General features: G+C 36.8%; 1 protein-coding gene across 2 annotated transcripts in view; it reads right to left on the bottom strand.

Annotated features, from left to right (window-relative positions):
- Positions 1-19,945, bottom strand: part of USP33 (ubiquitin specific peptidase 33) — a 51,924-nt gene extending 31,979 nt beyond the window's left edge. For both annotated transcript variants that reach the window (XM_040627120.1, XM_040627121.1), the window contains exons 1-5: positions 19,740-19,945; positions 4,125-4,256; positions 3,880-3,933; positions 3,394-3,456; positions 1,625-1,777 (exon numbers count right to left, since the gene is read on the bottom strand). In XM_040627120.1, the coding sequence (XP_040483054.1) occupies positions 1,625-1,777; positions 3,394-3,456; positions 3,880-3,933; positions 4,125-4,205 (351 nt within the window). In that variant the 5' untranslated portion in view covers positions 4,206-4,256; positions 19,740-19,945. The remainder of the gene's footprint in view (positions 1-1,624; positions 1,778-3,393; positions 3,457-3,879; positions 3,934-4,124; positions 4,257-19,739) is intronic.
- Between the last annotated feature and the right edge of the window lie 2,891 nt (positions 19,946-22,836).

Genomic DNA, 22,836 nt, shown 5'->3' with positions numbered 1-22,836 from the left:
TTTTATAATTAATGTTCCAACGAATTAGGTTCAAAGAGCATATAAATTTAATACTAAAAAAATTTGTATGACTAACATTTTTTCTTCTAATTTCTTCAACAACGGAATCAGGAAATTGCATGAAATTAAATTCATGCCTTTTATGTATTATAAATATAACTCACTAGAGAATTATTTACAAGCCATCAGAAAAGTATCAGTATATTTATTCCACCAGATTCAACATTAAGAGTATGAAACCTCAGGGCGCCTAGGTGGGACAGGAGGTTGAGCTACAGACTCTTGGTTTTGGCTCAGGTCGTGCTCTCATGGTCACAAGATCGAGCCCCGCATTGGGCTCCACACTCAGCACGGAATCTGCTTGAGATTCTCTCTCCCTCTGCCTCTGGCCCTCCTGCTTGTTCTCTCTCTTTTTAAGATAAATAATAAATCTTTAAAACAAAAAAAGAGTATGCAATCTGGCAGAAATGGCAACAGACAGCTATTTTAACTTACTCTTCTTTAGTCAGGGATGATTATTTTGTCAATGTACTTTTATGTATGTTTCTTTTTTGTGAACTATCTGCACTTATTTTTTCAACCACCTTTGAGTATTACCCTTATAAATTGTTATTAGTTCCTTATGTGATTAAACTTTAAGTTACCACATTTTTGTTAATAACGCAAGAGTGTTCACGAAAATTTACTTTCAAACTATCAAGGCATTTGAAAAAGACAAAAAACACATTTCTGAATGATAAATAAGTATCAGTGGGAGAAACAGTATTAGTAATGTGGTGATTTACCCACTAGAGCCATTCAACAGTGAAACTAGAAATGCAACAAGTTATACCTTGTCTAAAACCTAATCATTTTAGTTATAGAATGTATATGGCAAGTGAATTTATTAGCATAAATGTCCACTATCAAAATGTGATACAAAGATATAAAAGAAAAATAGAGAAGAGTTAGTATCAAGGAAGAAAAGTATAGAAAATACAACGTGATTTTTATGACACACGAGGAAAAAACTGACTAATGTGTTAACTAAACCATACAGAGCAAATGAGCAGAAAAAGTTAGAAGCCACTGTTCTAATTTTTTCATTTCCTTTTTCCTGTTTTTATATGACTGGAAAATTCTCAAAATTAAGTGATTAATCTTTGCAAGCCTACACATATTTTGGAACCAAAGGTCAATGCTAAGTTTTAAGATATCCTATCTGGTTTTTGATAAATTAGTAAAAGGTTCTTAGTAACATAAATGGGGGTAGAGAGGGGAGAGAAATGAAGAAAAGGCAGCTGAATTAGTATTTGTAATTCCCTATCAAAGAAAGGCTGCCCCCTCTCCTAGAACCAGATTGCTAGAAAAAGATACATTTTTTAAACCAGTTTTTTTTTTAAGTTTTAAAAACTCAACAGGTGCTTTTCCATCTTCAGACAGTGGGCTTCAATCTTACCATAACCTATCATTCTACAAAAGAACTAAGGCCAGCCTCTGTTTCAATCAAGAAAAAAAGGCATATTACATAAATTTTTAAAGTACAAATTAGGTGCAGTTGTTTTAAATTTCAACTACATGACAAATTCTAAAATCACTACCTGAAAATGTATGATATTTTAATTAAATAAAGTTAGATTATTACCTGGACACTGTTTTCTTGTGTTTGCTGAAGTGGTCTTACATGAGGCAAAGAAGGCTGAGTTCCTAATTTCCTATCCAAAAATACTTCTTTGCTGCAAGCATAACACCATACTCGAAGAGTGGTAAGGTTCACAGTTAGATAATGCTTTGTCTCCTATATAATTTCACAGGAGAAGAGAAGAGGAACCAAAATTAGATACAGTTGAAAACATTTCAAAAGTTCATATAGGGGGGCACCTAACTGGCTAAGTTGGAAGAGCATGGGACCCTTAATCTTGGGGTCATGAGTTCAACCCCCATGCTGGGTGTAGAGATTATTAAAAAAATAAATAAATGTAAAAAAAAAATCATATAAGAGGGGTGGCCTGGCTGGCTCAGTTGGTTAAGTGATCAAATCTTGATTTTGGCTAAGGTCATGGTCTCAAGTGAGATTAAGCCCCGCATCAGGCTCTGCACTCAGTGGAGTCTGCTTCTCTCTCCCACTGCCCCTCCCCTTGTTTGCTCGCGCTCTCTCTCTCTCTCTCAAATAAACAAATAAATTTTTAAAAATCACGTAAGATAAAACGCTGGCCTTTGATGAATAACAATATACTCAAAAGAGGAGAGTTAAAACTGAACATCAAAAACACATTCTTCAGGTAAACTGCTAAAGTACAGTATCTAACCCTACTCTAGAAATTATTCTATTGCCATTTTTGTATCACTGTTCAGCATAAAGACAAACACATGAGTAACACTCTGTTTTACAGTTAGCAAATAAGTGTAACACAAGAAAATAATTGACAAAAGCACAGTAACTATTCTAGAAGATCAGAGTGGCAAAACAATGAGTCCAAAGACATGAGTTAAAGCAAAAGACAGCTCAAGCAATAGTAAATGCATCATCCTGGATATATAAAACTTCGGCCTTTCTCAAATAGAGTTCTGTGAGAGAATTTGTGCCCTATAGAAAATTATTTTAGTACTATTTTCTCAATTCTCCTAAAAATGGTACATAGTACTACCATTTTAGATGAACAAAAGACAAGTAACTTATGTATAATCATGCCTGAGGCTGTGGGATATTCAGGCTTAATTAATTCTCTTGAGGAACCCTGACTGAGAACAACTGATGCTATAGAAATATCAATGTGAAAGAGACAGTTCATTCTCAAGAAACTTCCAGTTTAGAATGGGATTTCTACCTAATACTATAAAAGAGGCATGCCAGAATTACACACGAGCACCGAACCACCAGGGTGAAGTAGAAAGGGAACTCCAGCTAAGAGGATGTGCAGGAGAAGGTAATAAGAGTTGAGACCTGAAGTTTGCCAGGCCCCATCACAAGCAGAGGCACGTGCCACTCTTAGCTTCAATCTATACATCTCCTAAAATTCCAACTAACATCTTCATAAATCAGGAGGCATACTTCTTAAATCATTACTCTCTTAATTACAACCTCAATCTAATATTGACCTCAGCAATTTCCCTCCCCACCTTTTAAAAAGTGTAAGCTAAGATTTAACTGCTCTTATATGAAAAAGGGCAAAATTTTGAACTGAAACTTGAAATAATGTTGTATTTGCTTTCCCTTTCCTTCAGGCTCTCTTTAAAAAAGATCTTACTTGAAAATTTTCTGTACACTGTGAGATATATGGAATTGTTGAATCACTGTATTGTACACCTGAAACTAATATAACACCATATGTTAACTGGAATTAAAATAAAAACTTAAAAAGCAAGCAAGCAAGCAAATATACAAATAGATAGAAAAAAATTTCTATATCATACCTGAGAGTGTATGGTGCTGTGATCTACTTGTGATTCACCACAGCCAACATATGAACACCTATTCTATAAATAATTATACAAAAAGAAAAACAAGGCATTTTATAATGTGTAAAATGTACAATAACATTGCAATTACAATTGTTCTGATCACACATTTTAACTGAATGACCAAGTGACTTTACACAGTTATTTTAACCAAAAGGTATTAGCAACAGAAGAATAAAATGAGAATATTTCTAAGCTAAAAGCTATGTCATCTCTGATAAAAGACAAGCATAAAATATTTTAATGATTTACTAAAACTCTGCAAAAGCACTCCAAGTTAAAACCCGAAGTTCACAGTTTAATTTTTGTTATCAGTAATGATCTTTTTTAAGTATATTCATTTATGAAATCCTTTAAGTGTCAAAAAAAATCTTAAGAGTTACCCTTATTCAGATATAAATTTTTATAATACTAAACTTTTGAAAAGAAACATATACATACCTCCAGGCATGCCCAAAGATTTGGTCCTCTGACTTTACAATCCTGACAAGTACCCTATGAAACAAAAATCACATAGACAACATTATCATTATATTGACACAGCCAAACACATACAATTGACTAGTAATATTATACTAAAAATTAGAACTCATGAACACAGAGTATTGTAGTAATTGATTGAAAAAATACATATTTGGGGGAAAAAAGGATAATTTTTTAAGGAATGAAAAAACCCTATATCTTACATGAGATTTTTGTATTAAGTCGTCTTTCGTTATTTCACCAACTGAATCCAAATGTGGACAATGATTTCGAAAAGCTGCCATTTTGTTAGAAATCTTTTCCTGTCTCCCAAGTATTTCCAAATGAGGCAATACCTACAGAACAAATCACCAAAAAATGTTAATTAAAAAAATGCTAATATATTAAAAATGATTAATATAAAGGACAGGGTACCTGGGTGGCTCAGTCAGGTAACGACTGCCTTCATCTCAGGTCATGATCTTGGGGTCCTGGGATCAAGCCCTGCATCGGGCTCCCTCAGCAGGGACTCTGCTTTTCCCTCTCCATCTGCCCCTGCCCCCACTCCTGTGCATGCACTCGCACATGCGCTAATAAATTATTTAAAAAAAAATAAAAATAAAATAAAGGCTAAAAAATAAGCATATGTGTTTACAAGCCTACCCTAGTAGAATGTATTTTGCAAATATACCTAGATTACTTTCATAATTTAACATGCACATTGACAATTTCTCTATAAAATTAACATTTTATTAAAATTGACACCTATGTATCACTGTAAATTTGTTTCTGCATTACTTTTACTGCTTTTTCCCCTTTCTCTCTCCCATTTCACATTTTAGAATATAAATAAAAGGGAAAAAATCTGAGTTATTCAATTTAAGTACTCATTCTTTTTTTTTTTTAAAGATTAACCCTTAGGCTGGAAAAGGAATTAAAGGGAAAGAATACTCAAATGGAAACATTTGTTTTCACACTAGCAGCAGCCCCTAGTGATGATATAAATCAAACTGTCTGCTATCTTAGCAATATACCAAGATGGTCACAGATCAGAATTTCTCAACTGTTGGCACCATTAACACTTCGGGCCAGATCTTTGTTGTGGGAGTTTGTACTGTGCATTGTAAGGTAATTAGCAACATTCTTGCTTCTACCCATTAGATGCCAGAACACCCTCACCATTCTGAGCTTCAACAACTACAGGATAAAATTATGTCCTCAAAGGGACAAAATTGTCCCACAGTAAAAAACCACATTATCACAAGATCCTTTCAACAACCCTGAGGTAGAATACATTATCTTCATTTCATATAAGGCTAAGAGAGGCAAACCTGACTGACTTCCCACTGTTAGCATTTGGCAGAACAAGGATTTCGATCTACCTATGTAACAAGGATTTCGATCTACCTATGTATCTTATGGGTAAGAACAAAACTCTGAAGTCTAACAGAATTGATGATACCAATAAGAGCAGAACGGCATAACTAACTTATGGGGCTATTTTAAGGATTAAATGAAGGAGTACATGTCAAGTGTGTATATACACACAACATAGTACTACACATACACAAGCACATAAAATTTTATTAGGCACTCTACAGCATCCCATTATACACTTTTTTTTATATATGACCAGTAAGGTTTCATACTTCCTTTCCCCATAAGACCACAAGTTTAAGACTCAGGTTCCCATATCAATTACAATTTCCTAATATTCTTCAGGAGTTTCCTCAATTCCATTAAAATAAACAGAAGGCAAAATGTTTTGCAATCCCAATACAGTTAACTGCCTCCAAGATATCACAATATTATGAACATAACTTATGAGAAAAAGAATAATAGGAATACTATAATGTCACTAAATTTTATCTGTCTCCACTGCAAATCTTATAAATCATAGAGGTAACTGATATACAGCATTCAATGCATAGAAATTTTATGATTGGTTCAAGTAAAGTGAGTGATTTCCAGGTAAAAGTCTCAAGTTGAAAATTCAGTACTTCTAGGTCTTCTTTGGATGTACATTCTTAATAACAAGGCTTTTCATGCCCTTAGTTTATCTTTGGGGTTTGAGAACACTATTTAGGAAAAAAAATAAGAAACTTACTAGGAAAGACTTGTTAAATATTAACACATTAGTGAACACATTAAACAAAAAGTTTCAATGAAATCAAATGAGTCCAATATTATCTTGCAACCTACAAAATGCAATGGAAATCACCCTGGGGGTTAATAGTGAATAAATAGTTATTTCTAAACATTACATTATTACATAAGATTAGGGATTATCTTATTACATAAGATAGCCTGGGAGGCTCAGTCGGTTAAGCATCCAACTCTTGATTTCGGTTGAGGTCATGATCTCAGGATCATGAGATCGAGCGTGCATCAGCTCTGCACTCAGCAGGAAGTCTGCTTGAGATTCTTTCCCTCTGCCCCTCCCCATGCTTGTGTGTGTGTGTGTACATGCACTCTCTCTCTAAAATAATAAATAAATCATTAAACATTATTACATAAGTTAAATAGCCATGCTCCAGACTTTCAGATGCATGAAGTTAAACTTAAAATAACTGTTAATATTTTCTATTTCTTATTTATGTTTTAAGAAGAGTGTGGCAATCTTTCCTACCTCTCACTTCCTTTTGTGCTTAGATATTTCTTCCCTCTCATCCAATTACCTCTACTGCCAGCCATTATGGAGTAACAGGAAACAGATTTACACTCTCACCTTAATTAATTAAAAAGCCAGACAAAATGTATAAAACAATGGTTATCAGACATCGGACAATAGGCAATGAGGCAACTACTCCACCTTACTGACTAGAAAGAATTTCTAGGCCATAGTACACATAGGAGAAAACCCAAACAGAGTCTAGCAATCTCCTTGAGTTGAAGGGACAGAACTAAAAATGCAGAGAGGCCAATGTGCCTAGAATTCACAAGGCAGAGTAAGAGAAAGAACTAAACACAGACCAAATAAACTCGTGAGATTTGTAGAGGGCTACCATTAGGTTTTCAGCTGAGAATTGATAAGCACACATGTGCATGTGATTACCCTAAGCAAGGGAAAGAACTACTAAAAGCGAGTAGGTAGAACAATCCTTACAGCCAACACATATCTGCTTGTGCCCCCATCAGTAAGAGTTTAAAGCCTTCATAATCCAGAAAAAACAAAGTACTCAGACGGTATTGCCTCAGTAATAGGAAATAAAGTATCCCTAGACTAAAAACTACTTTCGCTCTGCCTTTAAAAAACTCAAAGCAAGTATTACAGGGCCAGACTACTCCCAAGGAATAAAAAAATAATAATAAAATAAAATAAAACAAAACACCAGACAAGATAATAAAAATGGCAATGCCTGGCATCCAATCAAAAATTATAAGACAAGAATGCAAGCTGGTACAGCCACTCTGGAAAACAGTATGGAGGTTCCTCAAAAAGTTGAAAACAGAGCTACCCTATGACCCAGCAATTGCACTACTGGATATTCACCCCAAAGATACAAATGTAGTGATCCAAAGGGGCACCTGCACCCCAATGTTTAGAGCAGCAATGTCCACAATAGCCAAAATATGGGAAGAGCCCAGATATCCATCAACAGATGAATGGATAAACATGATATGTATTTATATATACACAATGGAATACTACTCAGCCATCAAAAAATGAAACCTTGCCACTTGCAATGACGTGGTTGGAACTAGAGGGTATTATGCTAAGCAAAATAAGTCAATCAAAGAAAGACAATTATATGATCTCAATGTGGAATTTAAGAAACAAGGCGGAGGATCACAGTGGAAGAGAGGAAAAAATAAAACAAGGCAAAATCAGAGAGGGAGACAAACCATAAGAGACTCTTAACAGTAGAAAACAAACTGAGGTAACTGGAGGGGAAGGGGGGTAGGGGGTTGGGGTCACTGGGTAATGGACATTAAGGAAGGCACATGATGTAATGAGCACTGGGTATTATATAAGACTGATGAATCACTGAACTCTACCTCTAGAAACCAATAATATGTTACATGTTAATTAATTGAATTTAACTTAAAAAAATACTAAAAAAAAAAAAAAAAGTATTGAGAAATAATCTGGTCCAGCATGACTATACCTCTCCTGTCTACCCACCCTAGTTTTCAGGGCACCCATCTGCTGTCTTAAGCCCATTCTCTTGAAATGTCCCTGTGCTATGAAGATGCCCATGGGGCAATAACCATATTTATGTTGCTCTATACTGTATCATATTTTGTCATCATTCAGTTATAAAATCTTTTATAATTAAAAAAATTACAAGGTATACAAAGAAGAAAAATCAGATCCACAGCAAGGAAAAAGAAAAAAGAGATCCAGAGATAACACAGATGACAAGATAAAGGATACACATTTTATTTTTTATTTATTTATTTTTTAAGTAGGCTCCAGGCCCAGCTGGAGCCCAACACAGGGTTTGAACTCACAACCCTGAGATCAAGACCTGAGCTGAGATCAAGAATCGGACACTCTACCAACTAAGCCACCCAGGTGCCCCAACAACACACATTTTAAAGAGAAACTACACTGCAAATTGAAATACAAAAAAAGACTGAGAAAATTAAACAAGAGGATCATTCAGCTGGGTGCAAAAGTCCAAATTTTATGAAAACAAAATCCTATAAATTAAAGCAACAAAATGAACTCAAAGCACAAGACACATGAACAAATTACACCATGGCACATTAAAAACAAGTTGATTAAGGGGGGCAGTGCAGGTCACTGACTTCCCCACCGCACCCTCCATGGGGCTGCCTTGCAGGCTAAGCACAGCTAAAAAACCAAACAAGCTGTTTAAAAATAGTAATAAAAAGAACCTCTCCAAAGTAGCCAAGAAAGGCCAATAATGTGTGCTGGAAACAATGCAAGCCAGAAGACAGCAGAGCAATATCTGTACAGTATTGAAAGATCACTGTCAACCTAGAATCCCATACCTAGGAAAACGGCTTTCAAAATAAAGACCTCTTATAAAAGTGCTGAAGGAGGGGCACCTGGGTAGCTCAGTCGGTTAAGCGTCTGCCTCGGGCTCAGGTCATGATCCCAGGGTCCTGGGATTGAGCCTGCTTCAGGCTCCCTGCTCAGCGGGGAGTCTGCTTCTCCCTCTCCCTCTGCCCCCCACCCCCAACTCATGTTCTCTCCTGCATGCCCTGCTCTCTCACAAATAAATAAATCTTTAAAATAAACAAAATAAAAATGCTGTAAGAATTTATTACCAGCATACCTGCACTATAAAACCTACATATATGCTTCAATATTTTTTTCATGCTCATATAATCAAATATACAAATAGAGACCTACACAGCCTTTTTTGGCCAATAATACAGACATCCCTCTCAACTTTTTCTTGGATACACATGTCATGATGCATGCACTGCATAAATTATTCAATTAATTCTTCTACAGATAAATATTCTCTTTCTTTTCATATTCTGCCATTAAAAATACCCATATAATCTTGGGATGCTTGGCTGGTTTGGTTGGCGGAGTGTGTGACTCTTGATCTCGGGATTCTGAGTTTGAGCCCCATGTTATAAAGATTACTTAAAAAAAACAAAGTCTTAAAAAAAATCCATATAATCTTAATACAGGCCAGTTTGTAAAAACATATTTTGCAAGATTACATTTCAAAAATTATACAACTTACATTTCCACTAATAAGGGAATATACCATTTTCTGAACAGCAACACCATTTTCTCTACCACCAATAAACATCACTGTTTTTTTTACTTTTACCATTTAATAGGTGTATTGTTATATTTCACTGGTACTTTAATTTGTATTACTTGACAACCAGTGAGTTTGAGTCTGAGTGTCTTTCCATGAGTTTTATGGCCTCCTAGATTTGCTCTTTTATTAACTGCTTCTTTGAATCTTTTGTCTTTTTCTTTTTTACTACTGGGTCCATAATCTCTTCTTGTAAAATTAATCCTCTCTTCTGGATTCAAATAGAATTTCTACACTGCAAATATTTTTTCAAACTTACTACTTATTTTTTAATTTTGATGAAATACACACAAATTTATCATCTTAGCCATTTCTAAGTGTACAGTTCAGCAACATTCTGTACATTCACATTGTTGTACAATCTCCAGAACTCTTCATCTTGCAAAACTGAAACTCCACAGCCATTAAATAGGAGCTCTCCATTCAACCTCCCACCGGCCCCTGGCAACCACCATTCTACTTTATCTTTATGAATTTGACTAGTCTGGGGGTCCAAAGAGGTTTTCAGTGGAATTATACAGTATGTCTTTGTGATGACGTATTCTCACTTAGCCTAATGTCCTAAAGATTCATCCATTTTGTAAGCATGTCAGAATTTCCTTCCTTTTCCAGGCTGAATAACATTCAGTTGCAGTGTATATAACACATTTTGTTAATTCATTCACCCATTACTGAACATTTGGGTTGCTTCCACCTTTTGGCTATTGTGAATAATCCTGCATGTGAACACAGCTGTACAACTATCTCTTCAAATCCTTGCTGCTTCTTTTGGGTGCACAGGTGTACATACCTGTCTGACTCAGTTGGTAGAACAAGCAACTCTTGATCTTGGGGCTGTAAGTCTGAGATCCATGTTGGGTGTGGCGATTACTTAAATAAATAAATAAACTTAAAAAGAAATTGCTGGATCATATGGTAATTCTATTTTTAAGTTTTTGAGGAATCACCATACTCTGCATATACATATATACCAGCAGCCATAGTGGCTGCACCATTTTACAATCCCAGTCCAATGCACAAGGGTTCCAATTTCTCTACATCCTCCCCAACCCTTACTTTTTTGGGGGGGGGGGGTTCTGGTTTTTTAATAATAGCTATCCTAATAGGTGTGAGGTGATCTCACTGTGGTTTTGATTTGCATTCCCCTAATGATTAATAATGCTGAGTATCTTTTCATGTATCCATTAGCCATTTATTTATATACCCTCTTCAGAGAAATGTCTATTCAACTCCTTTGTTTTTTAATTGGGTTGTTCACTTCTTTTTGTTGTTGAGTTTTATGAGTCCTTTACATATTCTGGGTATTTAACTCCTTATCAGATATATGATTTGCAATATATTTTCACCCATTCCATAAGTTGCCTTTTCACTCTTGACTGTGCCCTCTGATGCATCGCATTTAATGTGATATAGCCAAATTTATCTATTTACCTTTGTTGCCTGTGCTTTTGGCGTCATATCCAAGGAATCACTGCCAAATCCAATGTCACACATGTTTTCTTCTAAGCATTTTAGTTCTTATGCTCAGGCCTTTCATTCACTGGAGTCAATTTTTCTATGTGGTGTAATGTAAGCATCCAACTTCTTATGTTTGCATGTGGGTATATAATTTGCCCAATTTCCTTGGTTAAAAAGACTCCCCCCCCCCTTTGAACAGTGTTAACACTCTGGTCAAAAAACATTTGATCATATATATTAAGGTTATTTAGACTCTATGCTATTCCACCAGCTTACGTCTGTCTTAGTACCAATACTGTTAACTTTCTTACAGCATCTTTTATCATTAAAGGCTTTAATTTTTATGAAATTAAACATGTCTCTTATAATACCTTGAGTTTCTAATCTTAAAATTTCCTAGTCTATATAGCTAAAGCTGTAGAATAACCTTAAATATTTTTTAAACAAGGCTTTAATCCATCTGGGGTTTATCTTAAGACAGGAACCCAATTTTATTTTCTTCCAGATGGGCAGACAGTTGTACCAGCACCACTTACTCCACAATCTACCCCTTACCCACTGAACTGTAATACTATCTTTACCTTTATTACACTTGCACATATTTCTGGATCCTTCATTTTGTTTCACTGATCTACTTATGCCAATACCATATTTAATGTGAATACACAAAATGTAGAGTATTTGGATAACTAAGACATTCCTCCCACACTACTCCTTTTCAGTTTCCTTGGCTATTGTCTGAATACACCGAAAAACATGATAGTTTTACCTCTTGTCTTCCAATATTAATACTAATTATTTAACCTCATCGTTTTAATGCATTTACTAGAATCTCTAAGGCAATGTTAAATATAAAAATGATTGTTAAAAAAAAGTGATTTTGAGCATTCATGTCTGGGTCCTTATTTTAATAGTTTAGCCATTTAGGATACTTGCTATAATTTCCTCCTATTCTTAATTTACTTTGATTTTTTTAATAAGAATTATTTTTTTAAAGTAAGCTCTAAGCCCAACATGGGGACTGAACTCACAACACCAAGACCAAGAGCCATATGCTCTACTGACTGAGCCAGCAAGGTGCCCCTAATTAGAAATGGTCTTTTTTTTTTTTAAATATAGATTTTATTTATTTGAGAGAGAGCGAGCAAGCGACATAAGGAGCCAGGGGAGGGGCAGAGAGAGGGAGCCCAATGTGGGGGCTCGATCCTGGGGCTCTGGGATCATGACCTGAGCCAAAGGCAGATGTTCAACTGACTGCACCATCCAGGCACACCAGAATTGGTCTTAATGAACTTTATTAAATGTCTTCTCAGCAGCTCCTGATGATTTACTATATTCCTCATTTCATCCATTGATATAATCTATTAACAGATTTGATATGAATAATCCTTGCAATGGTATACCCTATGGGTCAAAATGTACTATTAGTCTGTTGCTTCTTATCTAGTTCTATTGGCTAATATTGTGTTTAGAAATTTTGCAAGTGAAATTGACCTTTTGGGGTAACATTTTTATCAGGGAAAAAAGTACGTGTACTTCACAGAATACATTCAGTAGCTTTGCATCTTCTATACCATAGAAAAGGTTTTATTATTTATTATTGTATGTTCTTTATAAATTAAATGAAACTCAGCTGTGAAATTATCTGTTATGATGCCTCTTTGCAGGACATATCTTCAATCATCTTTTGACCCTTGAGTGGGAATGGGTCAATTCAAGTTTTTCACTTCTTGGATCAAATTTACTAATTTATATTTTGCTATTAAATCATGCATGCCCTCTCAATTTCAACTTTACATCATAGCATGCATGTAATATTTTCAAGAAAATTTGCATAACATTCCATTAATCTCCCCTATATCCATGCTTCTTTGATGTTTCCTTTCTCGTTCCTAATCTTGTGCATTTTTACTTGATTTTTTTTTTCTTCTACAAGGGTTTATCCAGTTCATCGGTCTTTGCAAAGAACCAGCTCTGCGATTTATCCTTTCCACTATTTTTGTTCTGTTGTTTCCAATTCCATTAATTACAGTTTTGTCTTTAATTTCCATGTCCTGGGGCACCTGGGTGGCTCAGCCGTTAAACATCTGCCTTCGGCTCAAGTCATGATCTCAGGGTCCTGGGATCAAGCCCCGCATCAGGCTCCCTGCTTGGTGGGAAGCCTGCTTCTCCCTCTCCCACTCCCCTTGCTTGTGTTCCCTCTCTCGCTATCTCTCTCTGCCAAATAAATAAATAAAATCTTAAAAAAAATAATAATAATTTCCATGTCCTGTTTGGTTTTGATTTTATTTTCTTAATCCCTAAATATGAGTACTAAATTCTCTCTTTTTTTTTACTTAATAAAAGTATTTAATTAGTACGCATTTTCCTCTAAATACCAATGTTGGCCAATTAAATGGAAATTTTCTCATTGCTTTCTAGTTTTAATCTCACTTTTGATTTTACAATGTTTTAAGTCCATCATTAGAAGAATGGATATATATATAAAACGTACATTCACAAATGACTACTACACAACAGTTTAACCACTTGAAATGGATGGATAATTTATCAACAGCGATAGACGTAAAGTACATAATGTTGGACTGGAAAAAAAGGAAGATACAGAATGAAACGTACTGTATGAAACCACTAAAGCAAAAAATTTAAAACCTGCATTATGGCACACTATATCTAGATGTAGACATCCTCTAAAAATATAGTTGTTGAAGGTTATGTACTCTGTTGCCTCAGAGCAAAGAAATGGGGACTGGGGAAGATTAAGTACTCTCTGTTCTGGTGTCTGGTATTAATTATTTGGTACCTAAACAATTTAATGAGAACTAGTGATGTAAACAAAAGCTAATAATTTGTATCAAGGCAATTTAGTATTCGTTATAATTAAACATAACACTATCAAAATAGAAGGCCCTTAATATTCTAGTTACCTAGGTTTACTCAATTAATTCACTATGGTAACAAAATCGTTCTTTTATTCGTTCTTTTGATAAAGATTTACTGAGAGTAGGATATTTAGACACAATAGGGCAAAGCAACAGGGGTTCGAAGTTATATCAATTTCTTCTCCAGTGTCTACCAAAAGAAAGAAGGCATGCATGCTTTCACTCTGGTCTGACATTTTGTCCAGGGAAGACAGGTACTAGGCATTAGAAAAGACAGACAACACAAAAGCAGTGAAAATAAATGTATATGAAAATGCCTTTTGTTTAGTATATAGATGTAGATCCCACAAAACTCTTGAGATTCCTCTAGAAGCTTGTGGTTCACAGTATGGGAATCACTAGGGAACACAAGAAAATTCAAGCTCAGCATGGAAATGAAGGCTTTCAATAGTTGACCTCAATTTGTCCTTGCCTTTGCAATCTTTCATATGGCAACCTTTTCCTCTCTCTACCCTAACTAGACTTATTTGAAATTTTCTCAGCCTTATATTGATGGCAATAACCCCAACTAAAAAATGTTCCTGGTTCAATTCACGCTCTATGAAGTACAGTTCAATTGCCCATCTGCAGATACAAACCTGCTTCTGAAGATACTACTTTTAAGCAGGGGGAAGGAGGAATACCTTGGCAGTACAATCAAGTTTCATGCCTAAAATTCTGGCTTTGCCACCCAAATAACAGAAGAGCACATATTCAAATTTTAGGAAAAGAAAAAGGATCTGTGTTATTAATATTTGTTACACATCAGTACATAGTTGGCGACCCAATAAGAACATTTTAATATTGAGAAACCATCTGCATTCCATCATCTAATCTATTCCAAAAGGTAAAGCTATTTATAGAGAGTCAGGTTCTAGCAACCATGAGAAAAAATTTATGTCAGGAAAACTGGTAAATAATTTAATAGTTATAGAGAAGATTGATATGAATCCAGAAAGTCCCTACTAGCAGGTGGCAGAACTGTTGTTATTTTTAACAAAAATCTGGATAAAGGCACAGAAGACAGGCTTGTGAAATCTCGTTATAAAATTATAAAAATTAAGTTTTTTAGGGGTGCCTGGCTGGCTCAGTAGGTAGAGTATGTGACTCTTGATCTCAGGGTCATACGTTCGAGCCCCATGTTGGGCAGAGTTTACTAAAAAAAAAAAAAAAAAAAAAGATAAAGCCTAAAAAAATAAATAAATTTTTTAATGTAATTTTCATAGATGATGGAAAGTAAAGAGTACACTTATGATGTATAGAATTGTTGAATCACTACACTGTACACCTGAAACTAATACACCATTATATGTTAACTATACTGAAAGAAAAATTAAAACAATAAAAAATTAATTAAACTGAAAATCATAGGTTTTTTTTTAAGATTTCATTTATTCATTTGAGAGAGAGCACAAGTAGTGAGGAGAGGGTGGGCAGAGGGAGAGGGAGAAGCAGGCTCCCCGCTGAGCAAGGAGCCTGAAGTGGGGCTGGATCCCAAGACCTGGAGATCATGAACTGAGCCGAAGGCAGAAGCTTAACCATCTGAGCCACCCAGGTGCCCCCGAAAGTAATAGTTTTTAAAGAAAAAATAAACTATTTAGAAAAATGAGCTAAAATTAACAAAGATAGTCATAACATATTCTATATTAGGGTTCATAGAATCTACTGTCTAAAGTAACACTAAAAAAAGGGGGTTCAGGTATTTAGAATACAGACTCTAGGAGATGCATAGAACAGTGCAATTCTTACTAAATTAATCAATAGGTTTCAGAATAAAAATAGTAATCGGTCTTATCGTATTCATAAACTAGATTATATCTGGAATATTTTATTTATAAAGAATACTAAAAGCTACAGAGTAAGAATACCTTCCAAAGAAATCCTTAAAAATAAATAATATGAAAACTATCTTATAAGACAACACTGTGGCTAAGAGTAGTTTCTGGAGCAAGGATACTTGGATTCAAATCCATGTTCCACTATGTCCTAGGTTTGTGACCAGGGTTAAGTTATTTCTCTGTACCTCAATTCCCTCATCTATAAAACTGAGATAACCATAAATATCTACCTCATGGAGTTCTGAAGTATATATAAAGTACATATAAAGTGCTGTGGGGCACCTGGGTGGCACAATCTGTTAGGCGTCTGGCTCTTGGTTTCGGCTCAGGTCATGATCTCATGGGTCTTGAGATCTAGCTGCCTCGGGCTCTGCACTCAGTAGGGAGTCTGCTTGAAGATTCCCCCTCTCTTCCCCTCCCCGGACTCAAGAGTGGTTGTGCACACATTATCTCTCTTAAATAAATAAATAAATAATTCTTAAATAAATACATATAAAGTGCTTTGAACAGTGAGATAGTAAACAATAAAATATTAACTACTATGTGAAATAATTCAAGTATGGACGTTTAGACAGAAGACAAAAGTTGGTGTTTAAATTATTTGGACATAACGATCCTTTAAGTGTGAGGAATCCTTTCTTTTTTATGAATCAGAGAAAGTTAGCAATAGCAAACCCAATCAATGGTGAAGATTTTCAATGATTAGAGCTCTGGAAGTAGGTGGAAAAACTCCCCAACTCCCCTTCACTTGATAGGACAATTCTGAGGCAGTTCTACAAAAATCTCCACAGGATTAACGCCCCCAACACACACCAGATTCCATTCATTGGCTTCTTCCCCCTTCCCTCTTTACCCACTCTTTCACTGCTGCTTCCAGCATCTCACCTGCACCCATCTCACTTTTTGTATTTTTTAAGTAAGCTCTACTGTCCAACATGGGGCTCAAACTCATGACCCCAAGATCAAGGTTCACATGTTCTACCAACTGAGCCAGCGCCCCTGCACCGATGTTTTATCTAAAGGCCTACTTTCAAGATAGCACTTCAGAGAATCTACAAGGACCACAAAAGTAATGCTATGGACATCTAGCTTAACCTAAAGCTGCCCAAGGAATCTCCTGGTCTCAGTCTTCTCCCAATTACAGCTCATTCTGCATTCATGTGGAATACATACCTCTTCTGGAGGAAGAGGTTTCTATGGAATACATACAAACACCTTTAATGAATGAAGTCTTTCATAGTTTGTCTTTTTCATCTCCTATTAATAACTTACATAACCCATAACTTACTATCAGCCAAATTTTTCTACTGATCCTTTCTTAAATATAACTTGTATCTTTCCAGGAACCCAATTATCTTTATCTAAAATATCTTATATTTTAGAAATGTCCTACAATATTCCCCTTTTGAAAACATTTCAAAGCTCACTCATCTCAAACACCATCTCTACGGAAGACTCAATAGAAATACTGTCTCCCTCACCTAGATTCCTGGTTATCATATGCATAAGGCACTTACAGTAGTGAAAAAAAAAATCCTACTTGACTAGAAGTCTGACTATAATTTCTTTGAAGGCAGAAACCACATTTCACTCTTTTTATTTTCCAAAGGGCTTTCCCTGGTAAACTCACAGATATTTACTTACTTAGCCTTCTAAAATAACTTAGATACACGCACAATTTTTAAAATATTAGTTCTCAGAGACCCTGGCTGGCTCAGTCAGTAGAGCATGGGACTCAATCTCAGAGTCATGAGTTCAAGCTCCATGATGGACACAGAGCTCACTTTAAAAACATAATAATAATAAAAATAAAAGTTCTCTTAATATATATATTATATACATACATATACTATACTATACAAAATTCATGCTCCTTTTTATAGATGATTATACCACTGTACTTATCTTGTATTCTTTGGAGCTATCCTATTTATCAAAATGCTCTTGCCATCACATGCAGACTTGGAAAAAACAAGTTTAAAAACTACACTAAAGAAGGAAGCATGTGACTTTTGATCTGGGGGTTGTGAATTCAAGCTCCATGTTCACTGTAGAGATTACTTAAATAATTAAAACTTAAAAAAAAAAAGCTGTTACTTACAACTTTCTTTTTAAAAGACGTCCATATTTCACATTTCTCACCAAAAATCTTTCATCATTTATGTACTTCATTTTCTTGCAAAGTCCACAGTCTTATTTTATAATTCAGTGCTCTAATATCTATCTGAATTCCAATTTTTATCAAAGGTTATCTCAGCAAGATTATTTCAGACTTTAAGGAAATCCTGATCCTTACACAATTTTGAAATGCTTCTGTCATGGGAAAAGACTTTACTTCTTGGCATTCCTAATTTAGAGACCTGGCATAAGGTTCAACTAAGATTGCACATGTGAAAGGTCACTGAAAATTCTAACAGCAATACATAAAAATTAAAAATTATGTCCTTAACTCGGAATTTCAAATATTTAAAATAAACTACTACAATCTAATGCCATTAAACTGCGCTATTATTTGGTTATTGGTAGTTTATGAAAAACAAAAAAGTGAAAGTTGCCAATAAACAAGATCAAAAATAAGATGCAATCTTAAGTAGGCTATCCCTCTTGCATACAGCAGGTCAAATATTTTATTCCTGGAATGTTTTTCATATGGTCCTTTTCTTCTAATTCTACCAAAGTAAATGAAATAACACAAACCAACCAGCATAATGTAACTATTACTATTACCTTCTTTTAAAATTAGCATCGTCTATCAATAAGATTTCTACTTTTCCCTTTATTTATATTAATATCGTGAATTCATTAATAATATTTGTATTAGGTGCAAGTTAAATAGCTTATTATCTGATTTGGTCGGACCTTCCCAAATGATAAAATAGCCCCAACTAGAAATGGATCGAAGGCAGCCTCGTTATTTTTTAAACAGGTTTTTCTTAAGGAAAAATAATCTAATTAAACTTAAAAAGTTATATAATTCTACACATCTATTAATCAAGAAATCTAGAGATCCTGCGGTAAAATTCATCCTCAGTTTAAAGCCTATGCATGCTCCTGCTAGGATTTTATCCTCTGGCCCAATTTTCCAGGCCTAACACTAATTATGGGAATGTAAACCTTAATAATGTTTAAGTTGAGTGCAAAACACCTAGAAGATTCTCGAACAACAGTTCAATCTGCACCCTGTAAACATCCAAATGAACATTTCGTATTTGGTAAATATATATGAGTAAATGTCTGGGAAACTACACACTATGGAAATCCGACACAAACAAAAGCTGCAGATGGACAGACTGTACGGGATAACCTCTGAAACAACAGGGATCAAATACTGGTCGAAGAAAAATTCCAGGGACGATGACACCCTGGATTTTCCCATTAATAACAATGAATAACGGGGCTTTGGGGCTGCATGAATAGGTCCGATCACCATAACTGCGCGGCAAAGCGAAACCAGGACCTAGGAGCCAGCGCGCTGCGGGTCTTTCAATCGTCTGCGCCCCCCATGGGGGCCTGGCAAACCCGAGGGAACACCGTGGAAAGGAGCAGGGCCCCTCTGAGGGATTCGCTTCACCCCTCTAGCCTCCCGCTTCCCAGGGGAGCGCCCCCTGGGGACCCTTCCTCAAATCTGCGACTGACTTGCGTCCTTCGTCGATCCCCGCGGCGGCGGCCACCAGATCATTCCTGTAATGCGGAGCAGACAGACCTAGGCCTTCATCTTGCCCGCGCCCCCACCACCACCCTAGACCAAGAAAAAGAGGGCACTGCAGCGGCTGCAGCTCCAGAGCGCGGGAGCGAGAACCAAGACCAGCCCCTGGCGGCAGGCGAAGCGCCCTTCGGCCCCGCGCCCCTCCCAGGAGCGCCGCGCTCACCTCCACGGCCTTTCCCGCGGGCCCCGCCAGCGCGGCCAACGGTGGCCTGCGGCCGCACCTCCGCAAAATCCTCTTTCACTCCCCGGGATTCGGAGAAGGGAGGCGTCGCGTCAGGAGGGCCGGGAAACGGCTCTGCAGCGCTGCCCGCGGGGTCCCCGCCTCCCGCACCGGCCACTTCCCGCAGCAGCCGCAGCTCCTTCCGGTGTCTCCGCGGACGCCGCAGGCGTCTGGAGCGTCGCGGGAGGGCGGGAAGGGGCGGAGCTGCCAAGATAACCTACCCCGCCCCTGGGGCGTGGCCGCGGTGGCTGGGCCCAGGTGCGGAGACCCCGGGCTGCCCTCACCCCTGAGACTTACAGATAAGCCCCGGTGCTGGCACCAGTACTCGCAGAGCAGTTTTAGGCTTCGGGCTCTTGTCGTTTTTACACAGGTTCTCCCACTCTTCTGCATTCACACTATAAGACCTTTAGCAGGTCTTGTCTCAATGCATTAGAGAACTTGCGTTAAGGATGGCCACTGAAGGGCCTCAGGTTTCCGACCTTATGCAAAGAAATATTAGACAACCTAATTCAACGCTGTTTTCTCTCCTCTCCTCTTTCTTCTCCAAACTTCTTAGGGCTTAGATTCTCTGAAAGTAATTGCGTTTCCTTTACCATATCTGCAAGAGAGAAATTCATCTCTCCCGTTTTTCCCTAGGCCAAAATCAAGATCACATGAAATATTTATTGAAACCTTAGCATCAGCTTTGTGCCTAGAGCACTGAAAGAAACCTGCCTTCTATTTTATGTAACTTAAAATCTGTTCACTGATTGTTACGCAAAGAATAAAAACAGTTAAATAAATGAAAATTATTGTTAAAATTGACAGTTCAATCTATCCGATTATCTCTAACTTTGTAGTCTCCAAAATGGGAGCGTGTAGACAAGTACTATGCAAGATGCTCAATCTCCATCAGAATCAAGTAGAAAATATGGGAGCTTCTACTTCTGTTTTTGTGATAAAAGTGGGAAAAAATGAAATTTTGCTAGCTATATAGGGATTGACACCAATACCTCAGTTTGCACCCCCAATGGTCACCTACCTGAGTTCACAGAGAGAGAATGGAGGTTTCACAATTTGGAGGATGCCTATGGCACTACCACTCCTCTCTTTTTTTTTCAGCGTATTCCAAAATATTGCAGTTTACATACTACAGGATGTCAGCAATGTGGTTAATTTTTATTTTTAAAAATCAAATATCTACATGTTTTAAATACTATTCCTTTAAGAGATAAGAGTGATCATAAAAAACATTTGTTCTCTGATGTCTTGTTCTCTTATCAGACTTAAAGGAGAGTTGTATAGAGTCATTTGAAAAAAGCCAGTGTTTGGGGCACCTGGGTAGCCCAGTCAGTCCTTAAGCGTCTGCCTTTGGCTCAGGGCGTGATCCCAGCGTTCTGGTATCGAGTCACACATCGGGCTCCTCCGCTGGGAGCCTGCTTCTTCCTCTCCCGCTCCCCTGCTGTGTTCCCTCTCTCACTGGCTGTTTCTCTGTCACATAAATAAAACCATCTTAAAAAAAAAAGAAAAAAGACAGTGTTTTAAATTTTCTAACATTTGCTATGATAGCAAGAGGCTCTCATCAATATGCTAGTTGCAAAATGTTTTCAAGGTGTACATTTAATATTTAATCAAAGTAAACATGATGGAGGAGAAGACATGAAAGAAAGGAAGAAGACAAGAAATAGGGATAGGAAGAGGGAGGAAGGAAGACAATTGAGTGGTCATATCAAAACAAATACCTTCTCATTTTTGCACTTGAGTAATGGCAAGTGAAAATGGCACTTAATGTACATTTGATGTACATGTACCTGAGACTGATTTAGCCTTTGCAAATGCTATTCCCCTAGTCAGACATACTACTATCAGATACTCAAAACTTCTATCCCTCATTCATCTTGGCTAATTCCAGCCCTGATATTACTTGTTTAAAGATTGTATTAATTATTATGTTTTTCTTTTTCAGAGAGAGTGATAAGAGAACATGAACGGGGAAGGGCAGAGGGCGAGAGAGAATCTCAAGCCAACTCTTCGACTCTTCTCTTGGCTGAATGCAGAGCCCAGCATGGGGCCAGATCTCACAACCCCGAGATCACAACCTCAGCTGAAATCAAGAGTCAGTCGCTTAACCAACTGAGCCACCCAGGAGCCCCTGGATTTTCCTTGTTTAAAGCAACACTCTTCACCCTGTTATTTCTCATTTCCAAATCCTGTTTGTTTCCTTCAGAGAATTTATTATAAATTTTAATTATGTTTGTGTATATTTAATTTCTGCCTATATCCTTGGAACTGTGAGAGCACTCAGTGAGAGCAGTGAGTATTTCTGTCTTGCCCACAATATTCTCATAGTTTAGCATTGAAAGACTCAAATATTTCTTGATTCTCAACTGGGGGTGGTGAGTATTTGCCTCATGGTGGATATGTGGTAATATTACTAGGAGGACTGCAAGAAGAGAAATTAGCGACATTGCTTTGCATTAACATGACAGGAGAGTCCAAAACATCATTAGTGCCACTATTGAGAAACCCTGATTTAAACTGAGGCTTTATAATATGTTTTTGGTTATAAGTGACAGAAACTCAATTAAACTGTTGTTCCCAACGTGATGAACAAGATGGATTTGGTAGGAGACAGGCAGAAACCAATTTTATTGTTTCTCATTATTGTCTCTGAAAATCTCTGAAGATCCCTCTCTGTTCCTAGAATAAAATATTAGGTAAAGCCTTTAGCTTTTCCAGTCACTCCCAAGTAATTAAGAAGTCCTCCAGTCATGTTCTAATAATAAACAAGTGGTCTTTTCTCCCTGGTATTAAAAAATCCTGTCCAGTGCAATGTCAAAAATCCCCAAACCATACAGGTAAAAAATTATCTGCCATTCCCTCCCTACTCTTTCCCCTGACTGGCTTTTCATTTTGGGCACCTCCTGGATTGAAGAAGACAGGGACAGAAAGGATCTTTCCTGACTACAACAGTTTTAGCTGGGCGTCATTGCCCTCTGGTATAGCTGAGGTCTGAGGCTGATCTTTCCTGGAATCATCACTCACCTACAGTCTCTTGACT

This window comes from Ursus maritimus, unplaced genomic scaffold (assembly GCF_017311325.1).
Source record: "Ursus maritimus isolate PB19 unplaced genomic scaffold, ASM1731132v1 scaffold_12, whole genome shotgun sequence".
NCBI classification, from domain to species: domain Eukaryota; kingdom Metazoa; phylum Chordata; class Mammalia; order Carnivora; family Ursidae; genus Ursus; species Ursus maritimus.
The sequence above is the reverse complement of the archived record's forward strand: the minus strand, read 5'-3'. Positions and strand labels throughout refer to the sequence as shown.